Source organism: Eutrigla gurnardus (genome assembly GCF_963514095.1).
Source record: "Eutrigla gurnardus genome assembly, chromosome: 7".
Lineage (NCBI taxonomy): Eukaryota > Metazoa > Chordata > Actinopteri > Perciformes > Triglidae > Eutrigla > Eutrigla gurnardus.
Window position 1 is genome coordinate 16,645,244 of NC_139921.1, and position 21,335 is coordinate 16,666,578.

Consider the following 21,335-nt stretch of genomic DNA (forward strand, 5'->3'; position numbering starts at 1 on the left):
ACACTGGTTTTTCCACTGGTCCACAGCTGTACAGCAATCCAAGGACTTGTTTGACATTTTGGGAACTATTTGTAATTGCTTTCCTGCCAAGTTTAGATGAGGACGTTGATGCTACTCTCATGTCTGTACGCTAAATATGCACCTCCAGCCAACCATTAAATGTCAGACTGTTCTTCACTGTTGCTGATGTGCAGATACACGGCTAGAATAGTCCAAATTTAGACTAGGGTGCATTTTCTGCATGCTGATGAGAGAACAATTTGTGTCTAGATGAACAGTCTAGCAGAGAGCATGTATAAGCAACACGACAGTTTCATAAGGTGACCAGTTGGATGCGCCAGTGCCCTAAACTAACCAGTATTAACCTCTCCTGAAGGATCTTGTCCCCTCCTCTGCTCTGCTCCTATGTAACCCAGGCTAATCTCCTCTGACCCTTCCTTAGGCATCGCTCTATTAACCTCTTCCTCCTGGCCTATCAGAGAATATGGATAGAAACAGAGGAGTACTCCTTTGAGGAGAAGCTAGTGCAGGATCTTGCAGTAAGTACTCGTGTCCTCCCCCAGTGCCGTCTTGTTGGTGCTCATGTGCTGTGTGGAGCTGAGCGTCGCCCCCCTACAGCGCCACTTTCCTTTACTTGTGTCATCGTTCAAAGTGCCCCCAATTCCACCACGTCCCACCGGTGTCAACCTTTACGATTGCTTTCAACCGGACCCCCTCATTTATGGCGAGCCTGACATCGCCCGCTGATGTCAGAGCCACCCGATGTATTTTCCAACCACCGTGTCCCATTCAAGATCTGTAAGAGGGCATCCTGCCTCGATGCTTCGACTTACCAATGAAATTTCTGAAAGCTGTGGTGTCTTTCTTAAATTTGAACGATCATAAAAACATCACAGTCATGCATTGGATTTGTAGAGAAAGCAGAAGAAAAACTGCATGAGGCTGCTTTCTTTACACCTTCACAAAAGTGCCTCACTTTGAGGTCCAAGATAACCTACAGCAGAATATGCAGAGATTGCTTCAAAACACTTAAAGGGTTTATGAAAATGGAGTTGAATTAATTCTGTTTTCTCATCTGGAATAAGAGGCTATCATTAAGACACGCTGGAACCTGACACCCCCTACTGTGCCAATGGGCGTCTCCATTTTTTAAAATGATATTCATTCAAATCTTTTTATCTTCATTTAATTATTGAAAAATAAAAAAAACAATCTATTCCCACGTTATTTGAAATGAAAGCCACAGGGCACCACATAAGGCGTTGACAGATGAAGAAATTAATGATCCGACCAGCAAAACACACATATTTGCAGCGATCCGACAGAAAAATAGTTTCTATGTGTTTTCTATGATCGCCCTCTGCTCTGATGTAAAATGGTAGGAAGTGTTAACTGCTTAACTCCATTCTCCACCTTTTAACCCTGCTGAACATCATCCACTGTGTTTGTGTGTGTGTGCTTGTGGTTTATTGTCTGCATGCTATCAGTTTCTTTTTATACAACCCAATTCTCTTGAGGTAAGTGGTGTATAGTTAAGTAACACTTCAATGTTACTGTAACTGCTGTTCATACAATATATTTAGTGCTCATATATGTAGATAATGAGACTACATTGAGCTCCAGTATTGACTTGCATTGGTTCGTGCAGAAAACGCAGCCCAAAGTGGAGGAAGAGGAAGAGGAGGAGGTCAGAAAGCAGCCAGACCCTCTTCACCAGCTCATTCTGCATTTCAGCCACAACGCTCTGACTGAGTGCAGGTGAATACACACTCCCTGACACACACTTAGCCACTTGGCACGACGCGTTTTGCCCCATCTGTTCTACGTAATAGTTTTGGCTTGTGCTGAGCTAATATAGAGCCACATTAAGCTAAATCATTGCTTTATATTTTCTACTGGGACAGTAACACAAGTCATGTTTTAGTATTTCTCTTTAGTCCTGCTGCTTACTGTCTATACGGCTATGAATGTAACCGCTGAGCATCGCTTTTAGACCCGTTAATATGCCTGTTCAGAAGAGGCCAGATGCATGACCTGCTGCTTGTAGATTTGTCGAGAACCGCTCATATAAACGAATTCACACTTTTCAATAATGTGCTTGGGTCCTCAGAAATACACCTGCCATGACATAGTAGTGTCACACACCAGTGGTTAGGAACACTGGTGAAATATGAATGACTTTCCCTTTAGGCAAGGCAGGCAACTTTAATCTACCCCTAAATAGCTCTAGATTTATTATGATGTTTAGATATGAAAACGAATGAATTGTGTTACTATTCCAACTCTTTGTACCCCAAAATAGTTTACAAAACACTTAAAAAATATGCAACTTAACGGTATAAAACTCACTGTGTACTTCGACTGCAGAGCATTGTGGTACTTCATGGCACATCTAAATTTAGGACTTTTACCGTGAGGTATTAGTACTGCTGCAGAGCCTCCGTTGCCACACAGAGCCCTGCTTGCCTGTTTATCCAAAGTTTATTAATAATGGATGTGTCTCGTAACCAAATGTAACCAAATTCTACTAAAGCACTCCCTTGGATCCCCATCAATACACCTGTGAAGTCGATCAGATGAGCAGCTTAATAGTGAGATGAGATTGTGTGCCACACAAGGTTTAACCACCAGATGTATCTCTTTTTCTTCGTCAGTTCTTTGGAAGAGGATCCCTTGTATATTGCATATGCAGATATGATGGCAAAGGTACTTCATTCTCTGAGTTGTTTTCACTGAAATGTGCGCCGTTCGACAAAACGTCTCAGCTTTGAAATTCTCCTTTCTCTTTCAGAGTTGTGATGAAGGTGAAGAAGAAGAGGAGGAGGAAAAAGAGAAAACATTTGAGGTGCTGTCGATATGAACACTGTTCTGCATTATCAGATTGTTGTTGAATCATATTCGTAACGAGTGCTTACTGCGTTACTTCCTGCAGGAAAAGGAAATGGAGAAGCAAAAGATGCTGTACCAGCAAGCCAGACTTCACGACCGAGGCGCTGCAGAGATGGTGCTTCAGATGATCAGTGCCAGCAAAGGTAGGAAGAGATACGTTCACCTGTCTCATGTAACCGCCGCCATGTGTCGCCACTGCGTGATATTTGATTTGTGGTCGTCAGGTCGGCTTGGCGCCGTGGTGACTTTCACCCTCAAACTCGGCATCTCCGTGCTCAACGGGGGAAACATACTGGTGCAGCAGGTACACGTCTAAATGGTCCTTACGTCTTGAAATGTGTGTCAATGCAGGAGCTCAGGAAGTAAATGAGTACCAGCTGTTGCTATTGCCCTCGCAACAGAATGGCATTGAGTAGGTCTATAGGTATCTTTAGCATCTGTCCACTATTTATTGTGCTTTTATCTTGATGCAGAAAATGCTGGACTACCTGAAGGAAAAAAGGGATGTTGGCTTTTTTAAAAGTTTGTCTGGGCTGATGATGTCTTGCAGGTAATGAAGCCACATAATCACACACAAAACACCCGATTTACATCTGTTTTTAGTTCTCAGCTGCATTTTAAAGTGGAACTCAACCAATTATACACAGAGCGATCAGTTTACTAGTTAAAGGAGACGTTTAATGTGTTCTGTGGCTGAGTCTGAGAAAATAACCCTGATGATGTCATCGGGTTTATCTTAGCTTCAGCTTGGAGATTAATAATGTATGACAAGAGGCCTCATTTACAAACTGCAGGGGGACAGGAATGGAATTAAAAGTTAGGATATTGTCAACTGATTTTAATCAGACATTTTTGAACTGTTTGATGAAGCCACTAACTTAATGGATGTACAATACTAAATTGCTGGAGTACCCCTTTAAAATACATATTGCAGAAATACAAAATATAGAAATTAATTGCGTCTCAGGTCAAGCTTTGTGTTTGATCTCTTCTAGTGTCCTAGACCTAAATGCATTTGAAAGGCAAAATAAAGCTGAAGGTCTTGGAATGGTTACGGAAGAAGGATCAAGTAAGTGAGCAAACTTAATGTGGTCAACTTCTCTGTGACTCTTCTAGGTTTTAATTCATCAACAATATGAGTGATTGATTTGTCTTCTACCGGGAGACTTTAAATCATGGTGATGTAATGATACACAACATATTTATGACCTTAATGCAGTAAAGTATGATGTTATGCTTTGTACCATCGCACGATAAAAGTGCAGTATAGACAGAACCTTAATACTAAAAGCTCAGCACTTTCTGTGCCACACTGTGTTGTTGCTAAATGCTGATCCGCTGCAGATCTGAGTATCTTTGTAAGCTGACAATGAAACAGAGGTTATGTCATTTTGAGCGCAGACGGACCCTTTTTCTGCCACTCACTGTTATGGATGTGACCCAAACCGCCATGAGAGATACACAGGACACATGTAGAAACCGTACCCGTGGCATGGCGTGTCTCACCCTGGCTCATGGCGTTACTGTCCTCTTAGTCAGGCTTGTAACCGACTGCAAGACGAATGACGCGGCATTAGCTTGACTCTGCTCTTTAGTTTGCTGGTCGTGCGAGCCCATCCCCATGTCACGCGTGTCATGTATGTCATGTCATGTGTCATGCAGGTAAACCTGTGCTACTGTATGTCCTGTCTGGGCCTCCAATGCACTCGCTCACAAATTACATCCACACGAAAAAAATCCAGGTCTCTGTTTGATCTGATGGGTTGCATACAGTATAAAAAAAATCTGTTTTTTTTTCTCATGCATATCCCAGCCCATCTTCACCTCATGAGCTCAGGCATAAGTGATGGTAACTGTTAGTCCGTCCAACCTGTAGTCTAAACACCTGCCCAGTGAGCAGAGCGTCCTTTAAGTTTAATTGTAACCGCATGTCAATGTCTCCAATCAATGTGAGTATGTAAACGATATATATCTATAGCCCTATCACTCTCTCCTGTTCCTACTTCTTCTGATTGAATATCAATGTCTTCTCCTTTGCTTATGTCTGCTTTTGTTTTGTTTGTTTGTTTTCTTCTGATCACGTTGTTTATCTCATCGGTCGCAGTCAACGTGAGTGAGCGGGGTAAATACATGGTTTAGATTCTACTCATTCTATGCAAATGCTGACATCTTGATTGCTCTCCGTTCAACTCCGTCCTCCCTCTCCTCACCCCCCCACCACCCCTAACCTTCTCCACCCCCCTCTGCCATTCCTCCTCCCTTGTCCTGAATGCAATACAACCACCTTCTTTGCACCGTGGACTGAAGGAACACATGCATGCTTCTATGATATCCGGATAGATTGTTCAGTCCACGCTCAGGTGCCCCGAACTGGTTCACTCTCCACTTCTTCATTTGTAAGAAGTCCGTGCTTGTCATATGTGTGGGACCTTTTCATTTATTTGTTTTATTCATTTTGACGACACTAACCGTGTAATAAGAAATAAATCTCCCAAAGCTTTGTTTGTTAGAAACAACAAAGTTTTGCTGGTGTTTAACAACAAAGCACAGTATCCCCTCCCCCCCCCTCCCTATTATTAACCTTGTTTTAATTTGTGAAATGATGTACTTCACCTCCTCTGAACCCTTAAATATAGCGTATATAAATTGATGTCATCTGATAGCTAGACGGTAGCTTTATGAGGAGGTGAACATTATGCAAGCCTTTATACCTGCACTGACATTAAAATGATGGGTCTCTGACCTTCTTAGCACTGAAAGGGGCCGTTAATCTCATTTCCTGTCCTCAGGTTCGAAGGTACTGCAGAATGACGAGTTCACCAAAGACCTCTTTAGGTTTCTGCAGCTTCTCTGTGAGGGCCACAACAATGGTAGGTGGACATTTGACATCAGAAACAAAGTCATTTTAGACGGGTGGTGTGTACTGCAGTGTTTCATCTGATTGTGTCCAATGTTTTAGATTTTCAGAACTTCCTGAGGACTCAGACAGGGAACACAACAACAGTTAACATCATCATTAGTACTGTCGACTACCTGCTAAGACTCCAGGTATATTATTGCAGACAGAGCTATGAAACAAATCATTCGTGTTGTTTAACGTGCTCAATCATTTTGATCCTTTCATCTTTAGGAATCCATCAGTGATTTCTACTGGTACTACTCCGGTAAGGATATTATAGATGAGGCGGGGCAGAGGAACTTCTCCCAGGCACTGGCAGTGGCCAAGCAGGTCTTCAACTCTTTAACTGAGTACATACAGGTACGATATCACGTATGCACAGATCCCACTGCACCACGACAAGCACTCATTAAAAGATAAAGGTTGATGCTCAGTGGTGACTGACGTTCTCCATGCTGTGTGCTCCAGGGTCCGTGTATCGGGAACCAGCAGAGTCTGGCTCACAGCAGGCTGTGGGATGCAGTGGTGGGCTTCCTGCATGTTTTTGCCAACATGCAGATGAAGTTGTCCCAGGTTTGCACTTTTGTCTGCAATAAAGTGGTGTTGCTATGTTTCTGTACCGTACCGTCTGTCAGTACTGAGTACATCCATTTCATGTATTTGACAGCTACTTGTATAGTTTTACATATAAAACACATCCATTTATAAAATAGTACCCATCAGTGTAAGAACTAGCTCCAATACATCAACTACTAGATTCGAACCCTGGGAAAGATTGTATTTTTGCCTTTACTTGACAGTTTTATTGTATAGATATAAAAAGGAATTACTGAGGGAGGGAGGCGTGGCGACATGCAACAGAGGACGCTTGCTGGGATCAGGGTTTGCATTAATGTATGAGCAGATATGTAATCCTGTGGATGTCTTGTAGCCAAATGTTTCAGCCATATGCCATTCAAATGCTTTTACTGTATATTATGTGTCTTAATGGTTTGGCTCCAAGATCTTCCCAAGATCAAATTTGTGCTTACATATACATTAATACATAATTGATAATAATACAATACAATAACAGGCCACTCTATGACGTGAATTCTTTTTAATAGTAGTGTTTGCTTTCAGAGATTTGAATACTCCATCCACCAATAGTACCTGTCTTTGTCAGCCAGAGGCTCCTTTAAAATATCTGCAGCCACTAGAGGTCTCTCCAGCCTCAAGGATAACCGAGGATACTGCAGTACAATAACATGTCGTATCACTCAGCTGTATGATGTATGACTCCATCATCTATATATTTCCTCTATGCCCAATAAGCCAGGAATGGGATGAAATCCAGGGATGGGATGAAATCCAGGTGCTAACCTTATCTCATGGCCATCAGAAAGGACAGTAGAAGCCCGTATCAGAGAGAGCACAGGTGGAGGGCTTCGAATTTAGCGCATCAAAGTACACCTCAGATTTATGGCATGCTGAATACAGACTCCATAGAGACCCTAAATGAGTCAGACTGACCTAGCCATCTGCTCTTAGACAGTGAAATAGCATTAACCCTGGTTCTGATGGATGGCTGTTACCTAGAAGGCCCTTCTGGGCTCCAGCAGAGCCATTGTGGGTCCCCACAATCTGACGCAGCCTTGATCTCTCAGGGACAGGATGGCTGTACTCCTACAGGGGGACACTCTGTGTGTGTATATGTGTGATATACACACAGTACTGATGGTCCCTTGTTTCTTCTCCTCACAGGACTCCAGCCAGATTGAATTATTGAAGGAGCTGCTGGACCTGCAGAAGGACATGATCGTCATGATGCTGTCCCTTCTTGAAGGTTTACTTTTTAATGATGAGCTGTATGAGCTGCACCAGCATCACTAGTTTGCGTGGAATATTAACAGATATTTACCAACACAGCTTGGCTTAATCTGCATGGAGAGTGTTGCTGTTATTGTGTGCACTGATCAACTTTGCAATGGTCCCTTTCCCCATTACTTCACAGGTAACGTTGTCAATGGTACTATTGGCAAACAAATGGTGGACACCTTGGTGGAATCCTCCAGCAACGTGGAAATGATCCTGAAGTTTTTCGACATGTTCCTCAAGTTGAAGGACCTCACGACCTCCGACAGCTTCAAGGAATACGACCCCGAGAGAAAAGGGGTCATCTCCAAGAAAGATTTCCAGAAGTCCATGGAGAACCAGAAACAGTACTCCCAGTCTGAGATTGAGTTTCTTCTCTCCTGCACCGAGGCCGATGAGAACGACATGTTCAACTACGAACAGTTTGTGGAGCGGTTTCACGAGCCCGCCAAGGACATCGGCTTTAATGTCGCCGTGTTGCTGACCAATCTCTCCGAGCACATGCCTCACGACGCTCGCCTCTCGACGTTCCTCGATCTGGCCGAGAGCGTCCTCAGCTACTTCGAGCCGTATTTGGGTCGTATCGAGATCATGGGTGGAGCCAAGCGCATCGAGAGAGTCTACTTTGAGATCAGCGAGTCGAGCCGCACCCAGTGGGAGAAGCCTCAGGTGAAAGAGTCCAAGCGGCAGTTCATCTTCGATGTCGTCAACGAAGGCGGCGAGAGCGAGAAGATGGAGCTGTTTGTCAACTTCTGCGAGGACACCATCTTCGAGATGCAGTTGGCCTCCCAGATCTCCGAGCCGGACCCGGTGGAGCGTCCGGAGGAGGACGAGGACGACAGCCAGAGTGTGGTGGAGAACCAGGAAGAGGAAGAGGAGGAGATTGTGATGATGGAGTCTTCCTCGGCTTTTACAGTCGCCTGCATCTCCATGAAAAAAAGCCTCTGCCACTTCCGCCAGCTGCTCACCCTCAAGAGCATGAGGCGGCAGTACAGGAAGTTCAGGAAGATGAGCGTCAGGGAGCTGGTGCGGGGCTTCTTCTCTTTCTTCTGGATGATCATCACAGGCCTCTTCCACTTTGTCTACAGCCTGGTCTGGGGCTTCTTCCACATCTTGTGGACCACTATGTTCGGGGGTGGCCTAGTGGAGGGGGCCAAGAACATGAAGGTCACGGACATTTTGGGGAACATGCCCGACCCCACCCAGTTTGGGATCCACGGCGACGTGTTGGAGATGGAGAAGATGGAGGCGAGCGAATCGGCGGCGTTGGCAGAGATGGGTCAGATGGTTCAGGGAGAAGCAGGAGAGGCGGATCTGATGGCCGAGCTGCTGAACATCCAGCCCAAGAAGGAGGGGAAGCACGGGGCTGAGCCCGGTTTGGGGGACGTGTCTGAGGTGGTGGTGGGGGACGCTCCGTCCATAGCCAGCGCTGTCAAGCAGAAGAAGGCACAGGTCAGTACTCATGTTACGTCTCAGCCGATTAGTACGTTTCAATGGAAAGACATTTGTTATTATATCACGATGGTGAAAGCGATGTGTTTGTTCTAGTTGGCTGCAAAGAAGAGGGCTGTAAATGGAGACCACAAATCAGATTCAGAGAAAGGAGAGTGAGTATTCTTAATGTGTCTATTGATCATCCTCAGTGAAATTGCAATTGATATGTGTGTGTAGCATCTTTAAATACAGGGTCGCCCATAACGTTGAAATGATTTGCAAATGTCTAGTCTTTTATAGCAACAAACAAATGTTATACATAAATTAATTGTGACACATAATGTAATCATTGCACCTGGTCAAAAGTGATTACTTCCATTTTTATGGACAACAGTGTATTTCTAATGGCACAGGGTTTATAGTTGTGTTTTGCTGTCTGTCACGGTGTCTTTTTTATATTCTAAAAGGTTCAAAAGGTGCGTTAACTATGAAATATGTCAGATATATAACAGGATTTAGGTGAACTCTAAGTGGGATGTAATGTGGATGATTCCAAGAGTAGCCTCCGGGTGTGCTGTGGTTTTGTTTTCCTCAAAGGTTGCATGCATATGTGTGTGTGTGGGACCATTTGTCTGTCTGCCACTAATAGAGGAATTACACTTGCAGTTCAGAAGATGGTGAGAAGAAGGACCATGACAAGTCTAAAGACGAAGGCCCTCCGGAGCCTTCAGTGGAGAAGAAAGCTCGGAAAAAGAGGCTCGGCCAGAAGAAAGAACTACCAGAGGTCTTCATGGCCAGCTTCTTCGCTGGCTTGGAAGTCTACCAAACCAAGATGCTGGTCAGATGTTTCTCTAGTAAAAGTATGAGAGAGTACAAATCAGGTTGTTGCATATAACGTACACAGAAATGATTATTTTCACAGAATTACCTGGCCAGAAACTTCTACAACCTCCGCTTCCTGGCACTTTTTGTCGCCTTTGCTATCAACTTCATCCTGCTCTTCTACAAAGTAAGCATAAAATCAAATGTACAAATGTAAACGGCCTAAGGATTTAAAATGCTTTGGTTCCATAAATACCTTTTTAAATGTCTCTTTGTCTGTCAGGTGACCGGTGATTACTCAGACGATGAAGACCCCTGGAATGGTCGAGGACGAACTGGGGAGGAGGAGGAAGATGAGGGTGCACTTGAGTATTTCGTCCTGCAGGAGAGCACGGGTTACATGGCGCCGACGCTCCGCTGTCTGGCTATACTACACACCATCATATCTTTCCTGTGTGTGGTTGGATACTACTACCTGAAGGTACTGACCAGAAAACACACTTACGTTTGATTTTCTTTTTTTTTTTAAGGTATAATAATAGTAATAGCCACACATGATTGTATTTCCCTATATATGTATTTCCCAATTCTTGTTGCTTATAGACAGGCTGTATGTTGACATGAAATACCAGAATGTATGCAAAGCTATGCACGTTGTGTGTCCCAAGGTTCCCCTGGTGGTGTTCAAACGTGAGAAGGAGATCGCCAGGAAGTTGGAGTTTGCCGGTCTTTACATCACAGAGCAGCCATCCGATGACGACATCAAAGGACAGTGGGACAGACTGGTCATCAATACGCCGTTAGTCACCTGCGTTCCAGCCAACTCTGACTCATAATCTTTTACAAACAACGGATTAATGCGTGTTTTTTTGTGCTGTTTTTACCAGATCCTTCCCCAACAACTACTGGGATAAATTTGTCAAACGCAAAGTAAGCTCCCTTTTTGTGTAATCCGTTATATAAACACACCACAAATCCTATACGGTGATACTTATTCGTGAGTCTTTCTATGCTGCTATTTGTAGGTGATCAAAAAGTATGGAGACCTGTATGGAGCTGAGAGGATAGCGGAGCTGCTGGGGTTGGATAAGAGCGCCCTGGATTTCAACCCTACAGAGGAAACTGTTGTTAAGGAGGCCTCGCTGGTCTCATGGTGAGAGATTACACAGATGGAACAGCTGAAGCTAGAACCGCTTACATAGAGGTCAAATAGACAACATGAGCCACATATCAACCTTTGTTTTTTTTTCAGGTTGAGCTCAATCGATACAAAGTACCATGTGTGGAAGTTGGGGGTGGTGTTTACAGACAATGTAAGTCTGACTATGTTTGGATGATACATATAGTGATGATATTATGAGCTGACAGATGGATTCTGATCAACTTCTTCTTTTATTCTTTCATCCAGTCATTCCTGTATCTAGTGTGGTACACCACTATGTCCATCCTGGGCCACTACAACAACTTCTTCTTCGCTGCTCATCTGCTGGACATCGCCATGGGGTTCAAAACCCTTCGCACCATCCTCTCCTCCGTCACACACAACGGCAAACAGGTAAGGATGGAGGATGCAGCTCTTCTTGGAAGCAGCAGGGGTCACTGCTGAGTTAGTTTGTCCGGGTGGGGTTGTGACCACCGCCTGTTTATTCTCTGATGTGCAACCACAAGGCACTTTTCAATGAACTGATAATCATGATCTATATCTATGTGCTGTGATTTACTGCTTGATTTCTGAAAAAAGATGTTATTTAATAAGAGAAAAGAGAAAAACACCAGGAATAGAATTGTGTAAATGCAGGATTTTTGTGTATTTTCTCACAAACTTAAAGCTGTTTTTTTTTTTTTGGCCACCGGAGTCCATAAAGACTCTCTTGGTTGAGCATGTCATCTAGTAGATATTTTATTTATCTAATAATTTTAACCCTTCCTAATGAGATTATTGGGAGAGCTAATGCAAAGGGGAGTGATACAAGTGAGGATGCATACTGTAAATATGAATTTAGATGCACACGGTATCTGTTGACATTTGAGTTCAAATGACTCAAATGCCTTCATTTCACTCCCAATGCTGACTCTCCGTTCTTGGGAGGGATTCTCATGTCAACTGCCCGGAGGCAAAAATCAAAATTTAATGTCACCTCAATCTCAAAGGGTGAAAACGCACCCAACTGGCAAGGCCGCGAGGAATCTGTGGGCAGATCAATAGCACTGTCAATTCCGATGCAGTTCACTGCTGCTTCGGCTGTTGTCGCCAGTGTAGGACCAGCATCTGAATGGAGTTTGGCAGCGGATGTAAACATGTATTTGTATAAATATGAAGCACTAAACTCTCCCATCCACTTATTTGAATTCTTTCCTTCACACCACCTGCTCTTCTGTCGCCGCCGGCGACCCCATCTATTTCTAATGAGGGTTTAACATCTCTTTTACAGGAATGGGAGTCGGCAGTTTTTACCTCGTCTGTTTCTACTGCAAGTCCATTAATAGACAGGAAGTTGGTAGTGACATGTTACTGTCGTGTGTGTTTCTCTCAAGCTGGTGTTGACAGTGGGCTTGCTGGCAGTTGTGGTCTACCTCTACACGGTGGTGGCCTTCAACTTCTTCAGGAAGTTCTACAACAAAAGCGAGGACGAGGACGAGCCGGACATGAAGTGTGACGACATGATGACTGTGAGTGTAGATCACATGTATTCGCCGTCGGAGACCACACCCAGACACCAACACTCTGCACTGCCTCCGTGTTTCCACAGTGTTATCTGTTCCACATGTACGTCGGGGTGAGAGCAGGAGGGGGCATCGGGGACGAGATCGAGGACCCAGCCGGCGACCCCTACGAGCTCTATCGCATCCTGTTTGACATCACCTTCTTCTTCTTTGTCATCGTCATCCTCCTGGCCATCATCCAGGGTGAGCTCCAGAGTTCTACTACTACTATATTGTATGACTGCTGTAGCCACAAATGCAAAGGCGCTGCTATTCCTTCCAGTCGTAGATCCACATTCCACTCCATACTGTATCTTTAGAAGGTGATGGGTGTAGACCTGATACAGTATGCATGATCTGCTCACAGAAGCCTTTTTGATTCCAGGCTTGATCATCGATGCCTTTGGAGAGCTGAGAGACCAGCAGGAACAAGTCAAAGAGGACATGGAGGTGAGAGAAGATCAGAGCTGAGAGGGAGTTCAGGGGAAGCAGACGGCTGATGATGGTCATCGCTACCAAAATAAAGCAGATAAAATGCACCATCCATACCATAACAAAGACGAGGAAGGAATTCATCTTCGGCATGCGTCTCGTGATATCTCACGGAGTCTGGTATATTTTACAGAAAGAAAGCCCCTCAACTTTAACAGTGAAAAGGACATTCCTTTCCTTTCAGCACAGCTTGAGTTTATACATGTGGCCTACTTTTGTTTTTTGAGCTCTCCATCTCTCTTCAGTCTTTTAAGCAACAGTCAGTCGGATGAAGGTCAGAGCACACAGCTGGGGCCGTATTCACAAATATTATACTCAGAGAGCTCCTTACTAAACCCAAAATTAATCTAGCCAGTCCTAGTCCAACTCTGAGCAAGGACAGAAACTTTCATAACAAGATTTAAGTGGTTAATGTACAAGAAAAAACACATTTACGAGAAGAAATCTTGAATAATGAAATGATATGACATTAAAAAGTCATACATTTGCAAGAGAAATAACTCACTTGCCGTGAATGACCTAATCAAATTTTTCTTTGCAATCCTATTTAGTAATAAGGAAATACTTATATCTGAATCATCATCATATTTTTAGCCCATACTAATAGGCTAAGATGCTTTTTTAATTCACTTTTATCTTGACCAGGATCTTGTTTTAACTTTAAGGGGACAATCTTCGAAAACGTCGTAATTCTGAGAATTTCTTAGATTTTCATCACAAGGAACTCGTTAGGAAGCTTATTGAATAAAACACCTGGTCTTTAAATGACTGCAGTGACAAGGGAAAATAAAATGACAATATGAATGAATAGAATCCAGATAACCCTGATGATCATTATCATTATTCCTCTCAGAGAAAGCCCAGAAGACTTGCACAGCCATAGTTCTAACTACGCCGAGTAAGCTGATCTGAGTGCCCATTTAAAAAACCGAGCAGGTGCTCTAATTATCTTTTTGTTTTCCGTCCTCAGACCAAATGTTTCATTTGTGGGATCGGTAATGACTACTTTGACACAACGCCACACGGCTTCGAGACTCACACCTTACAAGAGCACAATTTGGCCAACTACCTGTAAGTATCGCACTTTCAGGCTTTTCACTTGTTTATTGCAAATGTGGTAATGATTGCCGTGGCCAACACGCGTCGCCTCTTTTCTGTAATTTAACCACATGATTGATGGCTTTCGCACATTACCGCAGCGTCAGGGCCAAAGCCACTAACAGCCCCAGTGATCCAGAACACTGGATCCCTTCAGGTACTCTTTCCATCTGTCGCCGTGTCCCCCCTGCGTCCCTGCTGATCCGGAGTTTCTGTGTAATGCCCGTGACAATAGAAAGTCTCAGTCCATTTGAGCTCACAGTCCGGAGGATATGAGAGCAACCTCATTATGTTGCTTCATTACTATTTAATGCCATGAACTTTATAGGAAAATAGGTTTGTGATAGCGTGCTCTCATACAGTATTCATCGTGATCTGGCAGCCTGCGATGCCCACGGAGTTACAGCGGGCCGTTGCCATTTATGCTTGATTTGGTGTAACGGCTGATTTGATGACGCTGCTTTGTTTGACACTTTGACACTTGAGTCATAAATTGTCTCTACCAGAGTGACATTTCCTGTTAATACGCTGTTGGAGGAATCATACGTGCCTCAATAAAGCCTTGTTTTTCTCCTCTCTGGTATTTAAGTAGAGAATATGAAAGCTTGTCATGCTTTCTTTTGACATTTGTGTTTTGCGTCATTCTCTAAAGGTTTTTCCTGATGTACCTTATCAACAAGGATGAGACGGAGCACACTGGCCAGGTACGGCTTGACTCTACACTAACGACCTCTATCTGAGAAATCTCCAACCAGCCGAACATAATGCAATGATTCCAGTTATTATCCTGTTACTGTCAGAGATAAGGTGGTGTCGTTAGGGCTGAATGATTTAAGGGAAATATCTAAGTGCAAAGATCTTGTCCTTGAAATTAAATTGCAATTATTTTCTTTTGATTAAACTACACAGTTGTGTATCTGGTCTACTTGGTATTAAATAAGAAAAGCACAATCAGATAAATAATTGAACAATTTAGCTCAGCTTTAGTAGGATAAATATTGACAGATCTCAGTCATATTCAAATATATTCATGAAATCCAAAAGTGCTAACTGCATTTTGCCATGTATGTTTATAATGACAAGTCACATTTTACTGCTTCAAATCCCTGAATCCTGGAAGTGATCAGTTTAACTGTGAGATTCCAAATAACTCTGTTCTCCTTTTGTCATTATGGTTGACAGTGGCGTAGCTGCCTGCTAACTGCCAGCCTGAAATTGCTCCTCAAAAATACTTTTTTAAACATTAAAAATGATACTGAAACCATCTTTTATCAAAATGTACACACAGGCGTTCACAGAGTGAGCATACTAACCAGACAACAGCCACATTTTGTTGTTGTTAACTCACATAATTAAGGTTGTTTGTTAATGTTAAGTGAATTATTGTGACATTAATTGGCTCTAATGACAGCTGACATTTTTTCATTCAATTAGCCGAGTAGTTTGATGTAGCTCTTCCAATATAAAAAATATTTTTGAAATCACAGGTTTGACATGAAATCATTTAATTTCAATTAAATTGAATTAAATTTTATTTATAGTGTCATATCACAACAGAAGTCATCTCAGGACACTTAATACATTGTGCAGGCCTAGAATACGCTCAAGATTTCCAGAGTCAATACAATTTCAAAGTCCCAACATCACCATCATTTCATTGTTCAGCATGTTTTTTTCATGCATATATGTATAGGTTTCTATCCAAAATGTGTATTTGTCAGCCTATAATTTGATGTCCACGTGTGTGTTTGACTCCAGGAGTCATATGTGTGGAAGATGTACCAGGAGCGCTGCTGGGATTTCTTCCCAGCTGGAGATTGTTTCCGCAAACAGTATGAAGATCAGCTTGGATAGAGTGGATGCATTCCTCTTTACCTCTACCTATTAAGTGGGCTGCTGGAACATGTAGTCCTACATGCAGCTGCTGGACTACAACACCACACAGTCATCCCTCCAATGCTCAAAACCGGCCGGAGGAGAGACGAAACCACTTTTTTATGGAAAAAAGAGAAACGTATCGTAACCGTGTCAGTGCAAGTCTATGAAGATACGACCTGTAAGTTGACCAGACAGTTTTTTAGTTTTTAGTTTTTTTTTAGTTTTGGGACTCGTCTTGACAGCGTGTTGCCTTTTACTCCACATAACCCCAAGTCATTGCACAATTTTTTTGTCTTTTTGAGAAACACTGGGTTGTGTGGGGTTATGGGACAATGTGTCGGTCATATTATGCACAAGAACCCAACTTCAATATTTTTGAGAATGTTGAACTTGAGACTTAATGCCAAAAGAAAACGGAGGAGTTCAGTAGACTTGCATAGTGCGCAAAAATGTGATGTGAGAAGTTTTTTTTTTTCCAGATGTTGTAACCTTGCATATTGAGATGAAGTTTTAAAATATAGTGGCAAAAAGGTTTGTTATGTAGGATAAAATAATGCCTAATTTTTTCATGAAGTGCCTTACAGTACTGTATCTACATTACAATGAAGCTATGCAAAACTTTTGTTTCTTCTTTATTGTATGTAAGTACAGTAATTCTCCTGGAGCAGTAAGAAGTAGCTGTCCAGATATGTAGTTTGTGGCTGAACTTTTTCATTTTTCAACAGCATTGGTTTGATTTGATAGATTGGGGTTTTTTGCTGAATGCAGCATAACTGCAAATGTTCAAGGTACAAAGTGTAAAAAAAAGAACAAAAATGTAATTGCTATTGTATGGCCATTTGTATGTAGTAGCTTTGCGGATCTGTGCATTTCTTTTGATGGGGAAAAAAAATAAAGAAATCAATGCAAGAAATATTTGTTTATTATCTATTCATTCATCTGTGAAAGTCACATTTGATATTCTAAATGCAACCATGAAAAGCACATTTCAACTTTTTAAACTGTTCCTCCACCTATTCACATTAGCAGGACATGTTATTTCAAGTCTTAAAGCTCTAAGACAATGAGTCATTTCACTCCCAGAATCAGCAAGATGCAACATCTGCCTCTGCGGCTAATCCAAATCTTTTCAAATTAAGATACACACTGTGTGCAAAGAGCCCTCGGCTTTAGTTCCAAGTTAATTTGACTCACCCCAAACCTCAAAGCTTCATCACAACCACGGCCGTCGTGCAGCTTTTAATTACCATGTGGTAAGTAGATGTGCACTTCTGGTTTGGTCAGACAGGTAGGACGGGGCCTCAGCGGGCTGCATGATGGGAGTTTTAGCCTTATTACCCATGGTGCCACCTGTCAGCTTGCATCATGTCACCACACCTCAGGCACCACACAGTGCTGCAGCCTGCTGGGCAGAGCAGCTCTGCCTCCTCAACTTACTCCTGTAACAGCTCCAGCACGTTGACTGGTTTGTTTGGTGCCAGCACACTGTTGAGGAAATTAAATTTGGAAATTAAAAAGTGTCTTATAGACACCATTCTTCTGGAAATGAGTAACTGCAAGACTAAAAAACCCAATTCAACATGAATCCTCTCCAAAATATCTGATTGTCGTAGTGAATATTGAGTTGATTTGACTGCACCGTGTAAAGCAAAAGCAATATCAGAAGAAACTCAATTTGAAGTTTCAGATATCATATTCCATGCGCTAACAAGCAAAGGAGCTGCAGCATTATTTAGCATATTATGTGGCCATTATGGGAATGGGAGGAACACAATGTATAAAGTCACGGATAAGATCATTCTCAATAATTTGACATAATGAACGCCGTGGGAAGCCGTTCTCAACATGAAATAATAACAATTAAGCCATCAAATAACTGGAGACAGATTATACCTTTATTAACTCCGGTGGCAGCAAAATGAGGATAGGCATTTAAGTGCGTGCTCAAATGGCTTTTTGAGGGAAAGGATGCCACATTAGTTGTGCTTTAGAGTGTTAGAAATGTTGGAAGTTTCGTGTCGGCATCCAGGTTTATCTCCAACAAACCAAACGAGTCTGAAATATGTGATATGCACAAATAGCGAACACATATTCTGGTCTTGTATTATAAAACTTGTGCAGGCACAATATCGAGTTTCTGATGAGGGTTTATCCAGTTAAATCCCGACTTAACGATGAACCCTCCTCCACTTTCTACCCCATTACTTCCGGCGACCTTGCTCAGACCTGTAAAGTTTAATGCTATCTGACAAAGTACTAAAATGATGTGGTACTTCCTGCTATCAGAGACCATAATGACACACAAAGACTCTCAAAGTGAAAACAAAACCAGCTCCCCTGAGAAGAACTGACGTATTAAAGTGCCTTTCCACAGTTCCTCCATCATGCTACCTGGGACAAGGTAAGGAAAGAGCAGCATGTTACCAAACGCTCTTCTCACAGATACACCAGGGGCTCCACCTCCAACACAGAGCCGTGATTAAACAGGACACTTGACCAGAGACTTAGGGTGGAATGACAAAACACCACCAATTTTTTAATAATTAAATGACTCTAAAACTTAAATCAAATATGTTATGCATTTATTTTAGAAAACATCTTTGGTTTAAAATAACTCTTCGATCCGAGTGCTCATTTGGAAAGATTAGCCGCCTATCTGTGTTGCATTCCGCATGGAATATTTTTGGTGCTAATGACTAACCTCCGTCATCCCCTCTATGAGTCCCACATATAACCTACTGCTGATGTAACGCAGCTGAAAGTCGAACCCGGCCCGTCAGCGCCTGGTGCCAGGCTTGGTGGTGCGACAGACAGGTCGGGAGGGGAAAAAGGAGCAGCTTGAGTCACAATCTGCGCTGTCACTTTCAGGCTGGTGACCTGCAGAGAAACCCCCGACTGGTGACAAGTTGATGCATGCCATCGGTGTTGGAGCTTTTTCATTCCATATCACACTGCAAACAACGGCGTAATGGCTGAACCCCGTATGAAGAGGGAGGGAAGCGTTTTATGGAATTGTGTAACTGAATTTCACTTTGTCTTACTGATTTGAATGATGGTGTGCCACTTACCTTCATCTGATGGCCGAATTGTCATCCACAAAATTGTGGTGTCACTATTAGGACCCTCCGTGTTGCCTTATAGTTAAACATGACAGTCAGCTCTTCACCTTTGAGCTAATGTAATTGTGTAATTGTTTTGTCTATGAAATGTCAGATGATGAAAAATGGCGGTGACATCCCCAGGCCCGGGGCAACGTCTCCAAATTACTCATTTTGTCCAACAAACACACGACCACCCAAACATGTTGACTTTGTGAACAGTAAAACAAAACTGAAAAGCAGTAAAACCTCCCAATGGAGAAGCTGAAACCGGAGAATGTTTGGTGTTTCTTCATGAAAAAATTTATTTGATTATCATAATTGTTGCTGACTATTCCACAAATCATTTAATTTCTTCAATTTTACTGATACCTGCAAATAGCAACAAATGAGGATTTACTGATTCAGCATTGTGGAGGGTCCTTCAGCAAACGGGTAAGATTTACTCCGAAAAAATGCGAAGCACTTGTACGCGAAATAGGGAAACACTTTTTCCTGAAAGCATTTAAAATTGATGTATGACTGTATGTGTGCGCGCGTCTGTGTGTGTGTGTGTGTGTTTGTGTGTGTGTGTGTGTGTGTGTGTGTGTGTGTGTGTGTGTGTGTGTGCCAATGCAGCACTCTCCATGCTGACAAACCCTCTGTCCTCAGTTCACACACTGCAGTACTAGCATCCACCTCTTTGACAGATGTGTTCCTCCCTGAGGCGCACTCTACATCAATAGAGTTTATGTGCAACTTTAAGTGTGTGTGTGTGTGTGTGTGTGTGTGTGTGTGTGTGTGTGTGTGTGACACAGAGCAAGAGAGATCAAATGTTAAAGTTTGTATTTTACTACCCTCTGGTTGATTGTGACATCTGTGTGAACTCGTAACACCTCATTGAACCTTCATGGAAGATTCCATCAGGAGTCGCTGGGATTGATCCTTATTGGGAAGCTTGAAGCCAGGCCTGATGTGGTCTGTATTGAGGACCACTCTTGCCTTCACAGGCCGTTTGAATGACACATCAACCACAATGTTTCCTATCTTCAGCATCTGAGGCTTTTTTTCCTCTGCTGTGAAACGATTGGGCTTGATAGATCTGGGTTGTTTGAATTGACGAAGTCTGAGGGAGCAAAGAAACACAGTTTTGAAGTTGCTTCTTGTTTTTCTGGGACATGCGTGCTGCATGGAGGCACTTTTCAGAGAGCTTTGGTTTAAAAAGCATATACGTGGGAAACCGTTCACTCACTGTTGTCTCAGAGAGAAAAGAACTTCTGTCAGCTCCTTTCATCTTTCTAAGACAGCTTCAGACAGCTACCCTGCAAGCAACGTGTTTCATGTGAGTGCAGATCACTTTGAAAGTGGTTACTGACAAAACATTGTTCTACATGAAAAGGAAACCACCAACCTGCTTGCTGTACTGAAACCCTCATAGATTTAACAACTCCTTTATATTCTAATGATCTAACAAGTACCTGAACATCACCTCTGGTTTAATGGGCTCGTCCTTGGATTTCTGCAGAGGAACCATGTGGTACGTTCTTGTCCAGGGGATCCGTTACATGTCCAAGGTCAGACAGAGGCACTTTACGGCTGCTGAGTAACTGAATGCTGCGCGGACACACAGTACCACGAGGTGGACGGTGCTGAGCGAGGGTTGGAGCGAGCTGAAGAGGCTGCTTCGTACTCTGCGGGTGTTCTATTGCGCTGATACGGCAAGGGACAAGTCAAGTGCAGATCCAGCTCTGACACCAGGTCACCAAACTGGAGGGGATGAATGAGAAATAAGGGCAGTGTGCAAATGGGCCAGGCTTGTATATTAGGATGATCAACTTTTGTTCATAGAATTTTTCCATCGGCTGGAGGGTCTGTATTGCACATATCGTTTATTTGCCTTTTTTTCTTGAGAGCAATACATCTTTAATGTCTGTCACATAAGGTTTAATATTAAATAACAGCTAGAAGCCAGAATCCACTTTACGTGTGTTCAGACAGAACGTGAATCTAGTTTTTCTGTGGCAGCGTGAAGATTCCTTCAAAATGTCGTCATGGTTTTACGTGGAGTCAACAATAGGGGACATCTAGTGGTGACGTTGCAGATTGCAACTGACTGAAACTTCTCCCATGTAGGAGAACGACGGCAGCTGATGCAAAATAACAATGTAAGCCAAGTGTTTGGTTGAGGA

The 21,335-nt window shown here is 42.9% G+C and overlaps 1 protein-coding gene across 1 annotated transcript in view; it reads left to right on the forward strand.

Annotated features, from left to right (window-relative positions):
- The window catches only part of LOC311016543 (ryanodine receptor 3), a 99,042-nt gene extending 82,074 nt beyond the window's left edge, over positions 1–16,968 (forward strand). Inside the window, exons 77-106 of the mRNA XM_084014291.1 lie at positions 443–539; positions 1,649–1,758; positions 2,655–2,706; positions 2,792–2,845; positions 2,933–3,032; positions 3,114–3,193; positions 3,363–3,439; positions 3,885–3,958; positions 4,994–5,011; positions 5,679–5,759; positions 5,849–5,937; positions 6,020–6,148; positions 6,257–6,361; positions 7,532–7,613; positions 7,782–9,094; positions 9,191–9,249; positions 9,743–9,914; positions 9,999–10,085; positions 10,182–10,379; positions 10,567–10,697; positions 10,786–10,828; positions 10,924–11,051; positions 11,151–11,211; positions 11,307–11,453; positions 12,434–12,568; positions 12,649–12,805; positions 12,987–13,051; positions 14,064–14,164; positions 14,844–14,895; positions 15,950–16,968. Coding sequence (XP_083870417.1) covers positions 443–539; positions 1,649–1,758; positions 2,655–2,706; positions 2,792–2,845; positions 2,933–3,032; positions 3,114–3,193; positions 3,363–3,439; positions 3,885–3,958; positions 4,994–5,011; positions 5,679–5,759; positions 5,849–5,937; positions 6,020–6,148; positions 6,257–6,361; positions 7,532–7,613; positions 7,782–9,094; positions 9,191–9,249; positions 9,743–9,914; positions 9,999–10,085; positions 10,182–10,379; positions 10,567–10,697; positions 10,786–10,828; positions 10,924–11,051; positions 11,151–11,211; positions 11,307–11,453; positions 12,434–12,568; positions 12,649–12,805; positions 12,987–13,051; positions 14,064–14,164; positions 14,844–14,895; positions 15,950–16,045 — 4,093 coding nt within the window. The 3' untranslated portion in view covers positions 16,046–16,968. The remainder of the gene's footprint in view (positions 1–442; positions 540–1,648; positions 1,759–2,654; positions 2,707–2,791; positions 2,846–2,932; positions 3,033–3,113; positions 3,194–3,362; positions 3,440–3,884; positions 3,959–4,993; positions 5,012–5,678; positions 5,760–5,848; positions 5,938–6,019; positions 6,149–6,256; positions 6,362–7,531; positions 7,614–7,781; positions 9,095–9,190; positions 9,250–9,742; positions 9,915–9,998; positions 10,086–10,181; positions 10,380–10,566; positions 10,698–10,785; positions 10,829–10,923; positions 11,052–11,150; positions 11,212–11,306; positions 11,454–12,433; positions 12,569–12,648; positions 12,806–12,986; positions 13,052–14,063; positions 14,165–14,843; positions 14,896–15,949) is intronic.
- The last annotated feature ends 4,367 nt before the right edge of the window (positions 16,969–21,335 follow it).